The sequence below is a fragment of the Laccaria bicolor genome, genomic scaffold (genome assembly GCF_000143565.1).
Source record: "Laccaria bicolor S238N-H82 LACBIscaffold_67 genomic scaffold, whole genome shotgun sequence".
NCBI lineage: Eukaryota > Fungi > Basidiomycota > Agaricomycetes > Agaricales > Hydnangiaceae > Laccaria > Laccaria bicolor.
Window position 1 is genome coordinate 194,185 of NW_001889938.1, and position 17,036 is coordinate 211,220.

The 17,036-nt window shown below is 46.3% G+C and overlaps 6 protein-coding genes across 6 annotated transcripts; 5 read left to right on the forward strand and 1 right to left on the reverse strand.

The window, feature by feature from the left end:
• Positions 1 to 991: 991 nt before the first annotated feature.
• LACBIDRAFT_315112 (uncharacterized protein) lies at positions 992 to 1,456 on the forward strand (the record flags this gene model as incomplete). The annotated part of the gene is made up of 2 exons (XM_001889405.1): positions 992 to 1,215; positions 1,270 to 1,456. 2 exons carry the CDS (start codon positions 992 to 994, stop codon positions 1,454 to 1,456), a joined length of 411 nt encoding a protein of 136 aa, XP_001889440.1.
• Positions 1,457 to 1,905: 449 nt separating this feature from the next.
• On the forward strand, positions 1,906 to 2,882 carry LACBIDRAFT_255866 (uncharacterized protein; the record flags this gene model as incomplete). Its single annotated transcript, XM_001889406.1, has 3 exons — positions 1,906 to 2,236; positions 2,279 to 2,658; positions 2,712 to 2,882. The coding sequence occupies 3 exons, from the start codon at positions 1,906 to 1,908 to the stop codon at positions 2,880 to 2,882; spliced, it is 882 nt and encodes a 293-aa protein (XP_001889441.1).
• A 992-nt stretch (positions 2,883 to 3,874) lies between these two features.
• Positions 3,875 to 6,348, forward strand: LACBIDRAFT_295875 (uncharacterized protein; the record flags this gene model as incomplete). Its single annotated transcript, XM_001889407.1, has 6 exons — positions 3,875 to 4,386; positions 4,440 to 4,819; positions 4,882 to 5,576; positions 5,641 to 5,726; positions 5,776 to 5,979; positions 6,041 to 6,348. The coding sequence occupies 6 exons, from the start codon at positions 3,875 to 3,877 to the stop codon at positions 6,288 to 6,290; spliced, it is 2,127 nt and encodes a 708-aa protein (XP_001889442.1). The 3' UTR covers positions 6,291 to 6,348.
• A 1,374-nt stretch (positions 6,349 to 7,722) lies between these two features.
• LACBIDRAFT_334655 (uncharacterized protein) lies at positions 7,723 to 8,565 on the forward strand (the record flags this gene model as incomplete). Its single annotated transcript, XM_001889408.1, has 2 exons — positions 7,723 to 8,036; positions 8,319 to 8,565. The coding sequence occupies 2 exons, from the start codon at positions 7,723 to 7,725 to the stop codon at positions 8,563 to 8,565; spliced, it is 561 nt and encodes a 186-aa protein (XP_001889443.1).
• A 2,729-nt stretch (positions 8,566 to 11,294) lies between these two features.
• Positions 11,295 to 11,471, reverse strand: LACBIDRAFT_315115 (uncharacterized protein; the record flags this gene model as incomplete). The annotated part of the gene is made up of 1 exon (XM_001889444.1): positions 11,295 to 11,471. The coding sequence occupies one exon, from the start codon at positions 11,469 to 11,471 to the stop codon at positions 11,295 to 11,297; it is 177 nt and encodes a 58-aa protein (XP_001889479.1).
• Positions 11,472 to 14,584: 3,113 nt separating this feature from the next.
• Positions 14,585 to 16,209, forward strand: LACBIDRAFT_334656 (uncharacterized protein; the record flags this gene model as incomplete). Its single annotated transcript, XM_001889409.1, has 7 exons — positions 14,585 to 14,730; positions 14,782 to 14,848; positions 14,922 to 14,993; positions 15,158 to 15,172; positions 15,195 to 15,520; positions 15,716 to 15,990; positions 16,142 to 16,209. 7 exons carry the CDS (start codon positions 14,585 to 14,587, stop codon positions 16,207 to 16,209), a joined length of 969 nt encoding a protein of 322 aa, XP_001889444.1.
• Positions 16,210 to 17,036: the final 827 nt, after the last annotated feature.

Here is a 17,036-nt window from a genome sequence, read left to right on the forward strand (position 1 = left end):
ATTGGAAAAAAGACCTGGGTCGATTTTGGAAGTAGATTGGGCCAGCTGGGAAATCGATTGCTGAAGGTTCCAAGGTTAGATTAGTTTTGGAGCGTTGATTCAGGCCGAGCGCTGAACGTTATATTGCACTTGATATTTTGAATCTTTCATCATATTTAAATTATTACATACCAAGCTGAAAGCGCAGTCACATATATAATAGACTAGTAAGCGCGAATCAATATTGTGCTCCTCAAAGGTTACATCCAAGTGCCACTGCTACGTACACCACTCTATGCCTCGCCGCAGCCTCAAGCTCAGCGCTAACGAGCGTGAGCGATTTTTTTGCAAGATATAATTGTGCAAGGATCATAACAGAAGAGAAAAGATGATAAACTCGTCTGTCTGCTCAGCCACAACGTGTGCCATTTCTCACTTTTTTCGTCCTGACTGCTCACTTTCGCCCTTTAATACATCAGCACAACATTCTATCTTGTCCTAGACGTTCATCGACCACCACTAACATTCCTTTATCTTGTTTGCCACTGACTTACCCTAGGCTCTTACGAACGTTTGGGTCTGGACAACCTTCGTTGCTTTATCATGCTGTCACCTTTCGATTGGAATACCTTATTGGCAGGACTGCGCCGGATTCAATAGGAAAATGACGTTTACCCAGCGCTTATTCTCTGGTATCTAACCGTGATCATACAGCATCAAGTACCGTTCCTCAAGCCCACCAATCTCGTCCAGGCAGCCGAAACGCCCACAAAAAGCGAAAACGCAATCAACACCTTTAAATCGCACACCTCTCGCCGTGATTTCCATTGCCAGCCCTTGGAAGTCCCACTGATACACTCTCCTCATCCGTCTGTTGACCAGCCCCTCCCACTTCTCAAACCGCCGCGTCGAATCAGGCGTGAACAATACACCGGGGATTCACGCCAAAAACACAACAACTCTTTTTCAGTACTCATCTGACCAGCATTGTACCTTAATATAACTGGTATCAATGCCTCCGCAAATGTCCTCGACCTCATCGTCAGCTGTTCTCCGGAAGCGACCCATTGACCTAGACTTGTCCAATACCAACATCAAGAATGTTGGTGCCAGAACACCTCTACCCGCTCTCGCTACGGCGCGCAATATTGATGATATTAGGACGGTTCAATATCCCGAGGGAGTTATGAGTCCTAAACCCAAGCTCAATGCCAATGTTAAAGACGGTAGATTCAGGTATGACCTTCCTTGTTCGTCTATCATCTTCGCCTGAACCCTCGGCTTTTTCAGATATGATCGCGGTTTCCTCCTCCAGTTCATGGGAGTTTGTACTCAGAAAGCAGATGTGCCCTCTCTTCTTGAACCCATCATTGGTTTGGAGTCGGTGTATCAGGCCCCTCTGGGGAGACTCGTGGTGGTTCAGGGCGCCATCGCCAAGGTTCGGGCCCTGCTGCGCCGTCACAGAAAGCGTCAGTAGGGCTCGGTTTTGGTCCCTCATCTAGTCTCGGCAAATCAAGCTCTAAGCTTACTAGCGAAGAGCGTTTCGCAAATAGTACAAGTCGTTTGGTTCCTGTGAAAGCTGCCACCGGCCTACCAAACAATCAACCCGTACCTATGCAACAAACAGCCAACCAAGACGGTGCTGGTGGTGCTCCACCCAAGAAACGTACTCGAACCAAGCGCGGAGGGAATCGAAATGAGATGAATAAGGTTCAACAGGGTGACGGATCTGGCTCTAATAACATCCAATCCAGCGATCAGAATGTGAAGATCACGCCAGTCGCACTCGATCCCGTCGCAGTTGAGCCCGTCGCACTCGAGTCCATTGCACCTGAGCCCGTTGCACCCAAGTCCGTCGCACCTCTTCAGATGTCTGCCAACCGTTGGGACAGGAAGGCGATACAAATTGATCCTGATTCACCTGAAATGGTACATCGCAAGGTCAAGGCTTTACTCAACAAGTTGACTATGGAGAAGTTTGATTCTATCTCTGGACAGGTTATCGTTTGGGCGAATAAATCGGAGAAGGAGAAGGACGGAAGGACTCTCATTCAAATTATTCGACTCGTCTTTGAGCATGCTATCGATGGAGCTACTTGGTCAGAGGTGTATGCTCGCCTTTGCAGGGAAATGATGAATCGAATCAGCCCCAAAGTTCAGGATGAGGGTGTTAAGAATTCTGAAGGAAATCCCATTGCTGGCGATCAACTCTTCCGAAAATACTTGTGCAATGGATGTCAGGAAGGCTATGAGCGCGGTTGGGTAGCCAATGAGGCAACCGCTGCTGCTGCTGTCAAAGCTTCCGGGGATGGCGTTGCAAAGGCTGCCAACCAGCAGAACAAGGAAGGTAGAACTGAGGAAGTCGCGCTATTTTCGGACAAATACTACGCTGCACAGAAGGTCAAGCGACATGGTCTCGGTCTGATCAAGTTCGTTGGAGAACTCTTCAAACTACAGATGTTGACTGAACATATCATGCATAACTATGTCGAGACACTGCTCGTAAACGTGGAGCATCTAGAGGAGGTAGAGATCGAAAGGTCGTGCAAATTGCTGACCACTGTCGGCGCCCATCTCGACACACAGAAGGCCCGGGCTCATATGGACGTCTATTTCTCTCGGATAAAGGAGCTTACCAAGAGCCAGAATGTCAGCTTACGAATGCAGTTCATGTTGCAGGTCAGTATCAAACTTTCAGCATTTTCTCAACCGTACTAATTCCAAATGTTCAGGATATCATTGAGTTGCGAGAACGGAACTGGGTCTCTCGTGATGCAATTGTTGCACAGAAAAGGGGGTCTGATGGCCGGGATGTTGCTGGTAGCGGCTCTGGTGCTCCTCCGAGTCGTCTGCGTAAGAAGGCACAGAAAGCAAACGGGATTAATCTCTCGAACAAGCTCTAGTTCTAACATGTTCGTGACTGCGTAGCCGCGTGAGGGAGGAAGGAAAGGAATGGGACTTATGGAGCAGATTTCATACACGTCCTTGAACACAATTACAGAACGTGAGCCTGGTTGTCTCTTGTCGACCGGTATGATGGATTCTTCTTCAGGTGTGCCGAATTCGTGTACAGTCCCTTTGCATTAAATGCCATTTAGTTTGCAGTACCCCGTCCGAGAGGCCCCGTAATTAGGTGGTCTCTCAAGCGCACGAACATAATCGTAATAGGTCCATTTTCATGTGCGTGCGCGATCGTCTCTACGCCTGGCATACGTTCCTCCAAGTCCTGGGCCTTGATCCAAAATACGCACCGCTGCCCCCACAGGCTGACAGTCTTCCTATCGATATTGAACGTACCGTCATACCCCCTTCGGCGAGACGTTGATGTGACTGTTTGGAGAGAGCGGGAGAAGGGTGATGATCATGATAGGCCGGTGGTGGGCGTTATCTTATTGGATGGTTTTGAGTTCTCATCTTCGTGCACAAAAATACATTCTGCAAGCTGTTACATACAAGTTACATACTTAGTTTGTGTTCAAGCTGAAGGTATCCAGGTGACAAGAAGTTGTTCGGACCCGATTAGGATATAGGGTTGTCGCCAAAGATTTTCCTCTCCATGGTCTTATCAACTTGCCAAAAGGAGTTGGTAAATGAATTAATTTTGACGAATTGAAAGCGCAGTCACTGGCAGACTGCTCTTCGAGTGCTGGCTACTACTACGTGCACCGCCAATACACCGCCCTATGGCTCGCGGCGTCAAGCTCAGCGCTAATAATGAGCGTGAGCGATAATTTTATTTGCCAGAAGTATGTAATGATGAATAAATTATCTCAGGTACCAGGCACACGTGTACTTCAGTTTCCCATTGCCAAGCGGCCGCCCTCAACCTTCTCGCCAGCGATTACTCCATACTCCATGTCACCATCTACTTAAACTCTGAGTTGAGATACCCGCAATGTTCACCTTCATCCCACGACGTATGATTCGTCGCCCCGTCGCCGTCGTCGCCTTCCTCAGCGTCCTCGTCTATTTCCTAGGCTTTTCCCCTGAATTCGGTTTCTTTCCCCAATCACCACTCTACTCCTCCTTTTCCTCCACTGCTGGAACAACAAAGTTACATCTAGGGCGAGCAACGACCGTTACGCGTACCCAATTCCTTCGAATAACGCGCACAGTCTACGCACCCGACGCGACGGGTGCTCCTGATCGACCACCCCGGATTCGCGAGGACGAAATTCTCGATGACGAGATAGATGGAAGCCTTCCGAAGCTGGAGAAACACACGTATCGTAAAGACGGCTTGTTGGAAGTCAACCCGCGCGGCCCTCATCCCATATACGAGCTCATCAGCCGCGCGGAGGCGAATTGGGAAGCGAAGATGAACAAGGCTAGTAAAACGCTCGAGGAAGCCTGTCGTGAGTATGAGCGCCGGTATCGAAGGCTTCCACCCCTTGGTTTTGATAAATGGTATGTCTCCTCCCCCGTTTATCACTTGCATATCTCTAAAGCTACATGACTAGGTGGGCGTATGTTCAAGAAAACCAAGTTCAGCTACCCGATGAGTATGACCAGATATACGACGATTTGGAGCCTTATTGGGGTATGAACCCCACAGACCTACAAGGGATCCAACGAGACTGGGAAGCCCACGCTGATTCATATACCGTTGGCAAAGATGCTCAAGACGACTCGATAGTCATGCTGAACTATACCCTCCCCGGCAACGCAGGCGTGAAACACGAGCTCGCAGAGGGCGCGTTTCAAATTATGGAGCTGCTGGAAGACGTAGAAAAGCATATACCCCCGTTCCGCGCTGTGTTTTCACCGCATGATAACCCAAACTTGCCTACCGATTATGAGCTGAGGGAGATGGCGTTGGATGCGGCTGCTTCTGGACGATGTGCGCTCTCTATCTTCCTTTCTCTCTTCCAAACTTGAGCCTAACACGTACACAAAACGTAGTCATCAACATCAACAATCCCCCGGAATATAAACTCCACGGCTGGATATCCGCATGCGACCCCCTTTCCCCCGCCTGGCGAGACCCCATCAAATGGGACGCCGCTCCCCCACCACGTACAAAAAAGACCTTCATATACAACCACCGCGAAGCCATGGACCCATGCCAACACCCTGACCTCCTCGTCAACCACGGCCAGTTCCTCTCCCACCATATAGGCCCAGTTCCCCATCGGGTGTTGATCCCCCAATTCTCGTATTGTCCGACGTTGTTGCATCATGATATCATGGCTGCCATGCCTATCAACTGGGTGGAAGACATATTGCCTCGCAGCTTTGATCCGGAGTGGGATGAGAAATACGATGATAGACTGCAATGGCGCGGGACGAATACGGGTATATGGCATGATGAAGATACCCTCTGGCCCCTTTCTCAACGCTCACGGTTGGTGGAGTGGGCTACGAATGCGTATCATGAGAATGTGACTGTTTTGCCTGCGCCGAAGGATAATAAGCGTGCGGTGGGTGGGGGGGTGACGGTGAGGAAGGCGAAATATAGTTCGTCGATGCTTGATGTTGCGTTTGCGAATGCGCCGTTGAGTTGTGCGCCCAAGACGTGTGAGCTTTTGAAGGGAGTTTTTGAGTTTAGGAAGCCCCATGATTGGAAGACTGCTGGGAAGTATAAGTATATTATTGATGTCAGTGTCCTTTCACATCTTTTTATCTCTCCCCTCCTCCATCACTCATACGTGAATTTTGCAGGTGGACGGAAATGGATGGTCAAGTCGGTTTAAACGACTTATTACGTCCAACTCGCTCATCTTCAAATCGACGATATACCCCGAATGGTCCGTCCTTCCTTCTTTCCTCCCTCCATACTCTGACCTCCCATTACAGGTTCACAGACAGAATAGAACCCTGGGTGCACTACGTCCCCGTGCAAAACGACCTCTCGGACCTCTTCGACTCGCTCGTCTTTTTCAGGGGTGACCCAACGGGGACGAACGCGCATGACGATATGGCGCGTAAGATTGCGTATGCAGGTCGGGCGTGGAGTAAAAAGTTTTGGAGGAAGGAGGATTTAACGGCTTATATGTTCAGGTTTGTCTACCCTCCCTCTTCCTTCTCTTTCTCTTTCTCACATAACCTCAATTTTGGACAGACTATTCCTAGAATACGCACGCGTAATGAGCACAGAGCGACCATCCATGTTTTATAACCACGGTACACCAGGCTCGAGACCGCCTCCTCCGCCTCTTGTAGATGACACCAAACCACCGCCACCGCGAGCGCAGAACCCAGTAGACCCGGAGATACCGCCAATACCGGAGAGGAGGAAGGGGAATAGGAAGTATGTTCCTGAGGTTGTGGAGGAGTTGAGTGATAATGAGTATGAGGAGGATGATTTTTAAGAACGGCATGCATGGGCAGGATAATTCTCTTTTTTTTGGTGGGAGGGAAGGAAGGAGGGTACTGTACATACTACTATTTTATTCACTGGCAAGGAGGGTCGGATAGATTTCTTTTTTGTTGTCCTTTTTGGCTTTTGTATGTGTACTTTTGTACCCGGTACATTACTATGGGGAACCTAGTCAACGTTAGAGGCGACATTGTATATATTCCACTGATTCGTACAAGACTCGTAGGTGGGTGAAGATTTTCTCGTGTTTATATTTTTGGTTTATTTTGAGGAGTTTTGAAATCATTTACGGTTTAGCCACGTGCTCCCCCTCTTCCCCTAATACTGTCACACTTGTCCGGCGTCACATGACCCTTGTACGAAAGCGCTGGTGGGTGCTCATGCCATTGCCAAATAAGGGAATTAAGGGTCCAATTTGGTGGTGGGCAGATGTCGAGTTGAACCCTGTCACCCTCCTTTTGGGAGGTGTACGAAACTAAAATTTCGTACAAGTGGTCACAGGTCACACCCTTGTGCGAATTAAATGAAATGGGACAGTACTAAGACTTGTCCTCCCCACTCCTTTTCAATGCAGCAGAATGAAATACCACCCGTTTTTTCGATTGTAACTGGCGAATGCACAGCAACTATGGACAAACTTTTGCCTGCTCAGCGTGCTCACGTTGCAAGACCTTCCTCAAGGGGGTGCCGGCCCGGGAATCCCGTACTGGGACCCGGTTAGTTAGTCCAGCCGCAGGCTGTGAAAAAAAAAAAAGGATGCCTTGGGCAGAAGGCCTTCAATCATCAAGTTGAGTACCTTGCAGCATAATATGGTAATTACAGAATGTACTGGGAGGAATACAGCTCCAATAGAGGCCATCAAGCACCGTGATATAAGATATTCATTGATTCCTGCCATATTTGGGCATTTTTTTGACATTACTTGAATTACCGTTGACCAACAATATCCTAAAATCTACAGTATGTCTAACATTGGTTTCACACATTCTATGTATCACACCATTGAGACGGAGCCACCTGCCCTTGATGTGGAGGGCTTCACAATCTGTGGTAGCTGTGTATCCTCATCAAATCCTCATATGCAAACAAGGTGTGCAAGACACACTGGGTAAGTACATTGTATTATGAGAACTGAGTGATTTTCCAACTCACATTATTTGCCTAGTTCCATCTAAAATGTGTGGAACATGTGCAAGCACCCCGGAATTTTGCCTGCATGACTTGTGCAAGACACAGGGGAAGCACTCACAAATGATGTCATATTACTATATATAGACATGTTCCTGATTACGTTAGTTAGTTAGTCCATCTCAAGTCGCCTTTAAAAAAAATTCAACCCCAGGTCTTTTTTTTCAATGCCGGCACCCCCTTGACCTTCCTGCGACTCTGAGCCCAACTCTGTTGTGTATGGATTCCCTCTCAACATGGCGGTGATATACAACTGCTTCAACAAGGACTCGCCTCTTCCATCTGACTCTGACTGGGATGACAATGCATGTAGCCTCGCAGTTAAGCGGATTATGGTCATGTTAGACTACCTCAAAGAGCAATGGGGTGAGATATGGTCAGGGTACCGCAAGATACACTTCTCATGGGCTTATGTCAACAAGAAGCAAAAGCTTGTCATGCATTTTGGCAAGTGCCTTTGTCGTGACACTAGTCTCATCCCAAATGGTGACCAACTTGAGCAATTGAAGGAGACTCTGGCTAAGGACGGGTTGAAAGAAGAACCTGGGTGGTTTGTTTCCACTCACTGATTGTGAGTAGTTTTTGTGCTTGAACCAATTCCCAATGACTTAGCAGTTGATTGATATACTAGATGTCATTCTTTGTCGTGTCCGCTGTCCTTGTATTTTACTATGATTTAACATACACTCTGGTCATCATGTTTAGCCGTTTTACCTTTCCCATTGTCAGACCACGGTCCAAAGTCTCGAGAAAGGACAGGATCCAGACATGTGAAGACCTTTGGCCACCTCTCCGACGTTCAACGCCCAATCACGACCGACACTCTCTATAGTCACTTCAACTGCAACCTTGATCTTGACCCACTCTTTGTGATTGGATGTCATATCTATCTGGCATATTTCATCATATTTACTATGTCTACGGGTTTTCTGCAGTATCTGGGCTATGCGCTGAACCATCTTGTCAAGTCCATTGTCGGTTTCAATCAAAATGCAATCAACGCCAATATTGCATCTACGACAAGTGCCTTTGTTGTGACGCTAGTCTCATCCCAAATGGTGACCAACTGGAGCAATTGAAGGATATTCTGGCTAAGGACGGGTTCAAAGAAGAACCGGGGTGGTTTGTTTCCATTCAATGATTGTGAGTAGTTTTCGTATGGAAACCAATTTCCATTGACTTGACAGTTGCTTATATACTAGATGCCCTTTTCTGTCATGTCTACCACCTTTGTATTCTACTATAATCCAACATTGACTTTGGTCTTCATGTCCAGGACATTTTTACCTGTCCAATTGAAGGCTCTTGTCGAGTCCATTGCCGGTTCCAGTCAAAAGGCAATGAAGGTTGATCTGTTCAATAAAATCATCTACGATGACCCTGCTGTGTTCAGGTGTTTGCGCGCTAATCAAGTCAGCAATGATTTTGTCGCAACGTGTGCGACATCCTTCAAGGTGACGATCACTGAGGATATAAAACTATTGAAAGCACCGATGGCCTTGTTAATACTTTGCTAAAAAGGGTGTGAGACTGGCCTGCAAACAAGTATTGTGCATAAACAAAAACATTGCAGCTGATGCGAATTTTTGAAGATCACTATCGAGTTTGCTAATATTAGTATAGTAAGACAACGAGGGAGGAAAATGGAAGGGCACCTCAAAACTTCTAATGCTTGTGTCTACTTCGACTTCAGCATGATTACTAGTGTTCGCAAGTTCAGTTCAGTCCGGTTTTTTGCCCCCAAAACGCGCAACTGTGGACCGCAACCAGTCTAGGACCGACCCAGATATTGAGGGAACCGAACCGAACCACCTAGGACCGGTCTTTTTCAGTCTATGGAGCTGGTTCAGACCGATCCAGACTGGTTTTTTTGGGTATAATTTATTATACCAATATAAACCATTTGTATCTTGACTATTATTACTCTGAAAAATAAACGGGTTATATGAAATAGTAAAGCATGTAAATACCCGTCATTCTACCAATTTTGAAGAGATTTAATGAAGATTTGACATAGCTATGACTGAAACCGAATTACATCTCGTAGAGACTTGGGTGAAATATGGATTTGGTTATATCTTTCTCAATTCTTAACCGTTTTTGATGAAACAAAAACCCAATAAAAGGTAATAAACGTGGTTACAAGGGTATGTAACGCACATGACCGTTTAACCGGTTGCAACCGATCAAAACCGGTCTTTGAACAGTTTTAATATATTTTCGAAATGAGGCAACTGGCAACCGGACCAACCCCAAATTGGGGCAACTGCAACCGAAAAAAAGACCGGACCATGGTCCGGTTCAGTTTGGTCCACCGGTTTTTTGCAGTCCTATGGACTGAACCTTTAAACACTATTGATTACCCATGCGGGCCATGCCGGAAAGTAGGCAGCTTAGAAACGGGTCGGGTGCTTGTAATCAACAAATGGAAAGAAAGTTGCCCTCGGCTTCCACAATATTATTTATGTAAGATTGCATCAAACTGAAAACATTTCAACTTCATTTCAGTACATAAATTGACAAGCTTATGTGGGCCAATTTAACAGGATCTCCCGGATCCCTACTGCTTTGGGAAGAAGCACGTGACCACATGACCTGGCACATCGCGTTGTTCTCCCTCTTTTCTTGTCCTCCCCTGCCACTTCATCCCCTCCCGAAATTCTGCTTGTGGTCAACCATTTTGTATTTACTGTATGTAAAAATGCAATTTTTTTCCCAGTCCTGGCCTTCCCCCAAGCAAACAAGCAGCCTTGTCCCAAATGGTCCTCATGGCGTGTCCTTGATTAGGGCCTGGGGCACCGTCAATCTTTTGGTAGAAATACAAAATTGGCAGAGTGTCTCTGATGCACCTTCCACTACATGTTTATCACTTTTTTTGCTCTTCAGTGGGAAATTTGGATGGTGGTTTGCTGCAAGGGACTGAAAATAAGTCAGATAAGCACACATAAGTCACCATAAGTGCTTATGTGCGATGGATTTAGGTTAAATCAAGTTCAATTTAGTGGATTTAAGGCCCTGTGATGCCAACCAGCTCAATTTAACATGCATTTCCATGAGCTGGCCTATCCCTGCACCCGATTTAAGGGTCTTTGGGCTCAGGGACCTACTTCTGCTATATCACATTGCTCATAAATATTTCTCTTCTGTCATTAAGCCTTAAATTCATGTAATGCAGATAATATTGTAGGTACAAATATTTACATGAGATGTAGTAGTGTACTAGGGTAGCAAAAAGAGACTCCCAAATACTAAAGCTGGGCTTCCAGTTCCCAGAATTGACAGGATCTTCGAGAGTGTGCCACAACATACTTGGGAGAGCACAAGAGTGAGATGGGAGGAGGAGGACTGGGAGGGGAGGTTTAAATGCGAGGCGGGGATGGTGCATGGTAGATAGTTTCGGCTGCCGCACACTTCAAAGAAGGGGACATTTGAAAATGTGGCAATGTGCGTGCGATGATGGAAGGGGAATGGCTGGAGATGGGTTTGGAAAATGGGTTGTGTGTGGAGGTCAGATGGGCTACAAATGTCGCATCGGGTGTTGGTTGAGGCATGGTAGAGTCGGGACAATGTTGCTGTGAGGCGACGTTGCAATGAAGTTGAATGGTGAGTGTAAATGGGAGAGACACAGAAAAGTGCAGGAAATGATGGGTGTGGAGAGTGAGTGTGGGTGATGGTAGCGCTGGTGGTGGTTGTGCATGCAGATGATCTAAATCATAAAGTACATGAATATCAGTGAATGAATTGTATTATGAATTTTCAGACGTACCTTGTAGATCCCCCACTTCACGGGCCTTCTCTTATGTTCCAGCTAATCCCCACAGCCCAATGTCTGTTGTGGTGCATCTTTTACCATTCCAACATGTCTTTGTTTGCACTTCGCGTTGTCAGGCAATGATGCTCGAGCACGTGAACACAATGGCCTCTTGAAAGTGAGAATGCAATGGCCTCTTGAAAGCAAGAACATGATGGAAGCCAAGTTCCACATGGCGTAGTGTTGAGTGCATCGCCTGGAGGGGGTTGGCCATAGAAAAGAGGGGTTGAGAGACGGAGGTGAGAGAGGCAAGGGATGGAAGTCAGAGTAGGAGAGCTAAAAGAAAATGATTTCTCATGGAAAACGGAATCCGCTGATGGGCACAATTTATTGAATTTAACATTCAGTCCCTTAAATCGAGGGAAATAATTGTGCTTATGTGTCATGGATTTAGCTTAAATCAAGTTCAATTTAGTGGATTTAAGTACACTACTCTGTTCTTGCCCTTTCATTCTCAATTCCTAATCACTGTCGACATTATTTCTTTCTCATCTTGTATCATCTAACTAAACCTTCAGTTTAGTTGTATTCATTTCACTATGGTCAAATAGTTGTATTACATATGCGCTCGCACTTGTACGCAATACAGCTTGTGTTTTCACTATGTGCATTGTTTGGATTACAAGGGAAACCAGACAGATTCTCTCATTGTTACCGAGACTGTTGGAACCAAACAAGTCCTTGTTTGGACTTTCCTTTAATGAGTAACAGTAAGGAATAAGGTAGCACATAGTAGAACATTCTAGCTTCTCCTTCATAGTATCATGTAGTATTTAAGTAGTCATGAATGTATCAAGTGGGAATTCATTCTTACTTTTACCCCAAACCAGACCTGACTTAAGTCCCAAGACTAAGTGTCATTCCAAGAGTGAACTAGTAAAGCTTTGCACTATTAGTAAACTCTGATCAACACGTTAAAGCTACGCACTAATGTTTTGATCAACGACTGACTCGACAGTCTAGCAACTAAGACTCTCTACACTCTAAGAAACTTTCCTGCTCTCAACAGCTTAACACACCTCTACACATTTGACTCTGCTAATGATTTCTATAGGTATAACTGAATTGGAATTCATTACTAAATCTTTGTATTCATAGGAATACACCAACACAGAGTCGCAGACTCTAACAGTCGTGGGCGAGTGGTGGTGGGTGGTGATGAAAGAGAGAGGTGAGGTGATGTGTCACATATGAGAACCATCATCAACAAACATGTGCACAGGATGCATTCCAAGCACATGTTTGTGGGTCATGTGATGAGTCACATGCATCAATCCTGGGACTACAGTCACAGACAATCAAACCCCGCTTGTTTTATAACTCATGACTTGAGTATTTTGGCACAAAACTAACCTCATATTTGGACTCCTAGAGCTTGAAAACATCAGAAAATGAATTTTCCAGGTTTTTTACATGTGATTTTTGGTTGCACCAAAATTTTGGACAATTTCTATATGCCATATGGTATCTAATTATTACCCAGCACACTCGATCACTGTCTCCCAGGACATTGATTACTCTCTCTTTTGCCATTTTGAAGTTTTTTTTTGTGTGTTCTTGGTATCAGTATTTGCACCAACTCCAGTACTGTCATGACACATGAGAAGTGGTAAAAAAAATGGGTTATGAAGAGTCATTATTTCAATAGGATTAGAAACTTTGTTAAAAATGGGCACTTATTGTCCTCCAAGACAGTTCGTCTCATGATGCCGTTGTCATTTTCTGTGAATTCCCATAAAATTGTGGATCTCAATTGGTCACATCTAGTGGATATTTTTTATAACTATGTACTGGACTGTAATCAGCACTCAAAACAGAGTCCATTGAATATTTTTCCATATTTTTAACAAATTTTTAGTGGGCGCGCCAAAATTGTGGGCTGAAATTCTTGAAACTGCCCATACCGCCTCATGGCTGGTGTGAATATTCTTCTAATATTCAATGATAGCATATTTTCACTCTACCAAGGCTCTGGACTCAGTTTGGCAGTCACAAAAAGGGGGCACAAAAATAAGTGGGGTTTGATTGTCCACAACTGTAGTCCTGTCTGAAAATCCTCAGGACTGTCTTCAGTCCTCAGGAATGGACCCCCACAGGACTGAAAAAATTGGCTGGTACATCAGCCAATACTCAGTCCTGGGACTGTGCAAGAATCCTCAGGAATTCTCAGGAATCCTGCAGGAATCAGTGGGGGACAATAAAGACCTCGTGTGAAAGCCCGCGAACCGTTTCTACAAGAGGCAACTCTGCACCTTCAGAAGCAAGGGACAAAGATGCATGTAAAAGGTGGTCTGAGTCCTACCTTACTTATCGTTGTGAGGAGAGAGGTCAACAAATCCCAAATAAAGAATGTGATGGAGTAGGACAGGAGTAGGAATCTGTAGGATCCAGAATCCAGTCATCCATCGTCAAGGAAACCTCATGGTTCCTTGTCTGACACGCAACTTGCAATGAGTGCATGAGACCACCTTCAACCCAAGCCCATTTATTTTGCAACAGAGGTCACTTTCCAGCAAAGAATTAATCACATCACACCTCCCCACTCACAAGGCTGGTACCACGCTATGTGGGTTTGCTATCCCAGCATCTGAGGTACTATTTTATTCTTCTAATCCCTCTACTGCTAAGTATTCTCGTCATCACCTATGGTATAATTTGCGACATTCAATGCATTCCAAATATTTATAGAACACCATAACACAGGCGAGCACTGCTTGCCAGTGACCTCAAAACTGTCCGATATATTCTTGTGGCCAACCCAAAGCTCACAGGATCTCATGATTATACTTAACCAAGGAAAGAATCCATCAACTGTCAAGTGAAGCAAAACTTAGACCTTACTTATCTTCTATGCTGTGCGATGCGCCTGACGGTGCATATCACTTTCAGAAGAGGGGAATTGCAATGAAATTGTGACCTGCTGATTAGCGACAATCCCGGGGATGATCATAGGGGCATGCGTCAGGATGCCAAACTTACCTGTTGAGGTAGAGAAGTGACTGTTCCCATGCTAAGCCAAGGTTTTAGGTCCTGAAAGGAGGTCCTCTCGCCCGAGGCCATGTGCTCATTATTTTCTGCAGCATTATAGTATGCGAAACCAGCAGGGAGCTGGATCAGCGGTCGTTGCAATGGGCCTATTGTTTTGCAATCATCAGTGAATGATGGGGCTTTGATTGCACAACACAACCCCTACTAGAGTCCCAGTCTCCTCAAGGCAGTTGACAGTCATGCGTGGATAAGGTATAAAAGGAGACAGCATTTGGGTCCTTTGCCCCAGTCAACTGATAATGAGTCATATCCATGCCACTGTCGCTGCAAATCTCTGCACCAGCAAGGCTGGCATGGTCGTCAATGAGTACCTCGAGGGGGGAGGGTTGGGGGCATGGGCTGAGGATGCTGGAGGCATTGCTGATGCTGAGTATGCTGAGATCCTGTTAGTCATGGGCCTAGCCTCTGTTTCTCTGCTGACATACATTCCCCACAGAGATCCAGGCCATGTCGGTGGCACAGTGGCCACTGAGCCCTTCCACCTGGGCGTCATCTTCAGGGACGTGGACAGGAAAATTATACAATCAATCAATCTGGACATGAATAGGCCAACAAATATATGGCATGCATATATAGGCCACGACAAGGAGAGCCTCCACCAACTGGCAGTCGATTGGAAAGCGGCTCAGCCTTGAAAGAAGTAGCTTTGTAAGCATGGAAGTACTCTCCTCTAGTTTCAATTGGGTTGATTGTAGCCTTAGTTCAAAGTGACATCCAACTAGAATTGATCCCATACTACTATTTACATAAGCACAATTATTTCCCTCAATTTAAGGGACTGAATGTTAAATTGGATAAATTGCATCCATCAGCGGATTCTGTTTTCTGTGAGAAATCATCTTCCTCCAGACCTTCTACCCTGACTTCCATCCCTTTCCTCTCGCCTCCATCTCTCTCGCCCCCTCTTTTCTGTTGCCAACCCTTCCAGGCAACACCAGGCTACACGCTGGACACTACACAACACGCTGGACACTACGCAACACGCTGGACACTATGCAACACGCTGGACACTACGCAACACGCTGGACACTATGCAACGTGCTCAACATTATGCAATGCACTTGGCACTACACAACACACTTGACACTACGGTGTGACTACACCATGCACTTGACACTACAACACATGGAGCTCCACTCCCATCATGTTCTCGCCTTCAAGAGGCCATTGTGCTTGTGTGCTTGGGCATTATTCACAAAGTTCAAAACAAAGACGCATTGATGGAAAATATGCACCACAATGCATCACGCAGTGGGGATTAGCTGGGACATAAGAGAAGGCCCATGAAGCAGGGGATCTATAAGGTATGTCTTAAAATTCAATGATACAATGTATACACTGATATTATATATATACTTTCAATGATTTAGGTTTTCTGCACGCACAACAGTGCTTTACCACCACCAGGGCTACCCACACCCACGCTCACTTTCTACACCCATCGTTTCCCTCATGCTTTCACATGTCCCTTTCATCAACAGTCACCAACAGCACCTTAAACTGCCTCACCATCCCAGCACCCACCATCCCCGCCTAGTGCTCAAACCTCTCCACGTGGTCCACACCACCCATGCCTTGTGCTCAAGCCTCTCCATGCAGTCTTCCTCCTCTTGCCTGACTCCTGCATGCTCCCACATATGTTGTGGTGTGCTCTCTAAGATCCCATCAAATCTAGGAACCGGAAGGCCAGACTTAGTTTTAAAAGTCCTTTTTTGCTACTCTAGTGTACTACATCTCATGTAAATGTTCTTACCTGCAATATTATCCACATTACATGAGTTTGAATGATATAACAGAAAGATTTAATTTTATGAGCCAATGTGATATACCAGAGGGTCATGTCCCTGAACTGAAAAACCCTTAAATCGGGTGCAGGGATAGGCCAGCTCATGGAAATACATATTAAATTGAGCTGGTTGGCATCATGGGGCCTACAACAACAACAATGGCCACAACAGACAACAACAATGACAACCATGACATCGACATTGACAACAACAACAACAACGGTGGTGGTGCCCAACAAATGGTGTCACCACCAAATGGCTGACGTGGCACACCCATCTGGGTGTGCTGCATCAATGGTGATTTTCTTGACGACGAATGCCCACGACCCCACGACGAGGGATGACAACCCCACCATCACCACACACCACCACGACAGCCCACCCACCGATGCCGACTGCAACAGTGAAGAACGGAAATGGCGGTGGTGCCCAACAAATGGCGCCACCACCAAACTGCTGACATGGCATGCCCATGCCACGTCGACAGCGACTTTTTCGACAATGAACGGGACCCCACAACAAGTGACCACAACCACACCACCACCCCTTCTGCCACCACCCACAAACGACGAGCGCCCATGGACAACAATGACAACCCCACCCACCCACGGACAACGACAACCCCGTACCCACGAACAACGAGTGCCCACGGACAACAACCACCCACGAGCGCACACAGACAACAATGAGCCCCCCATCTATGACGATGCCCATGCACATACAATGACAACCCCCCATGCACGAACGATGAGCGCCCGCGGACAACAAGCACCCACAGACAGACACAACCCCCCCACCACTGCCAACAAACAGTGAACGAGGCTGCCACTGATGAGCAGCAATGAGTGCCCACCCCCAGTATTCCCCCCTCCCTTTCTATCCTTCCTTCCTGTCTTCCCCTCCC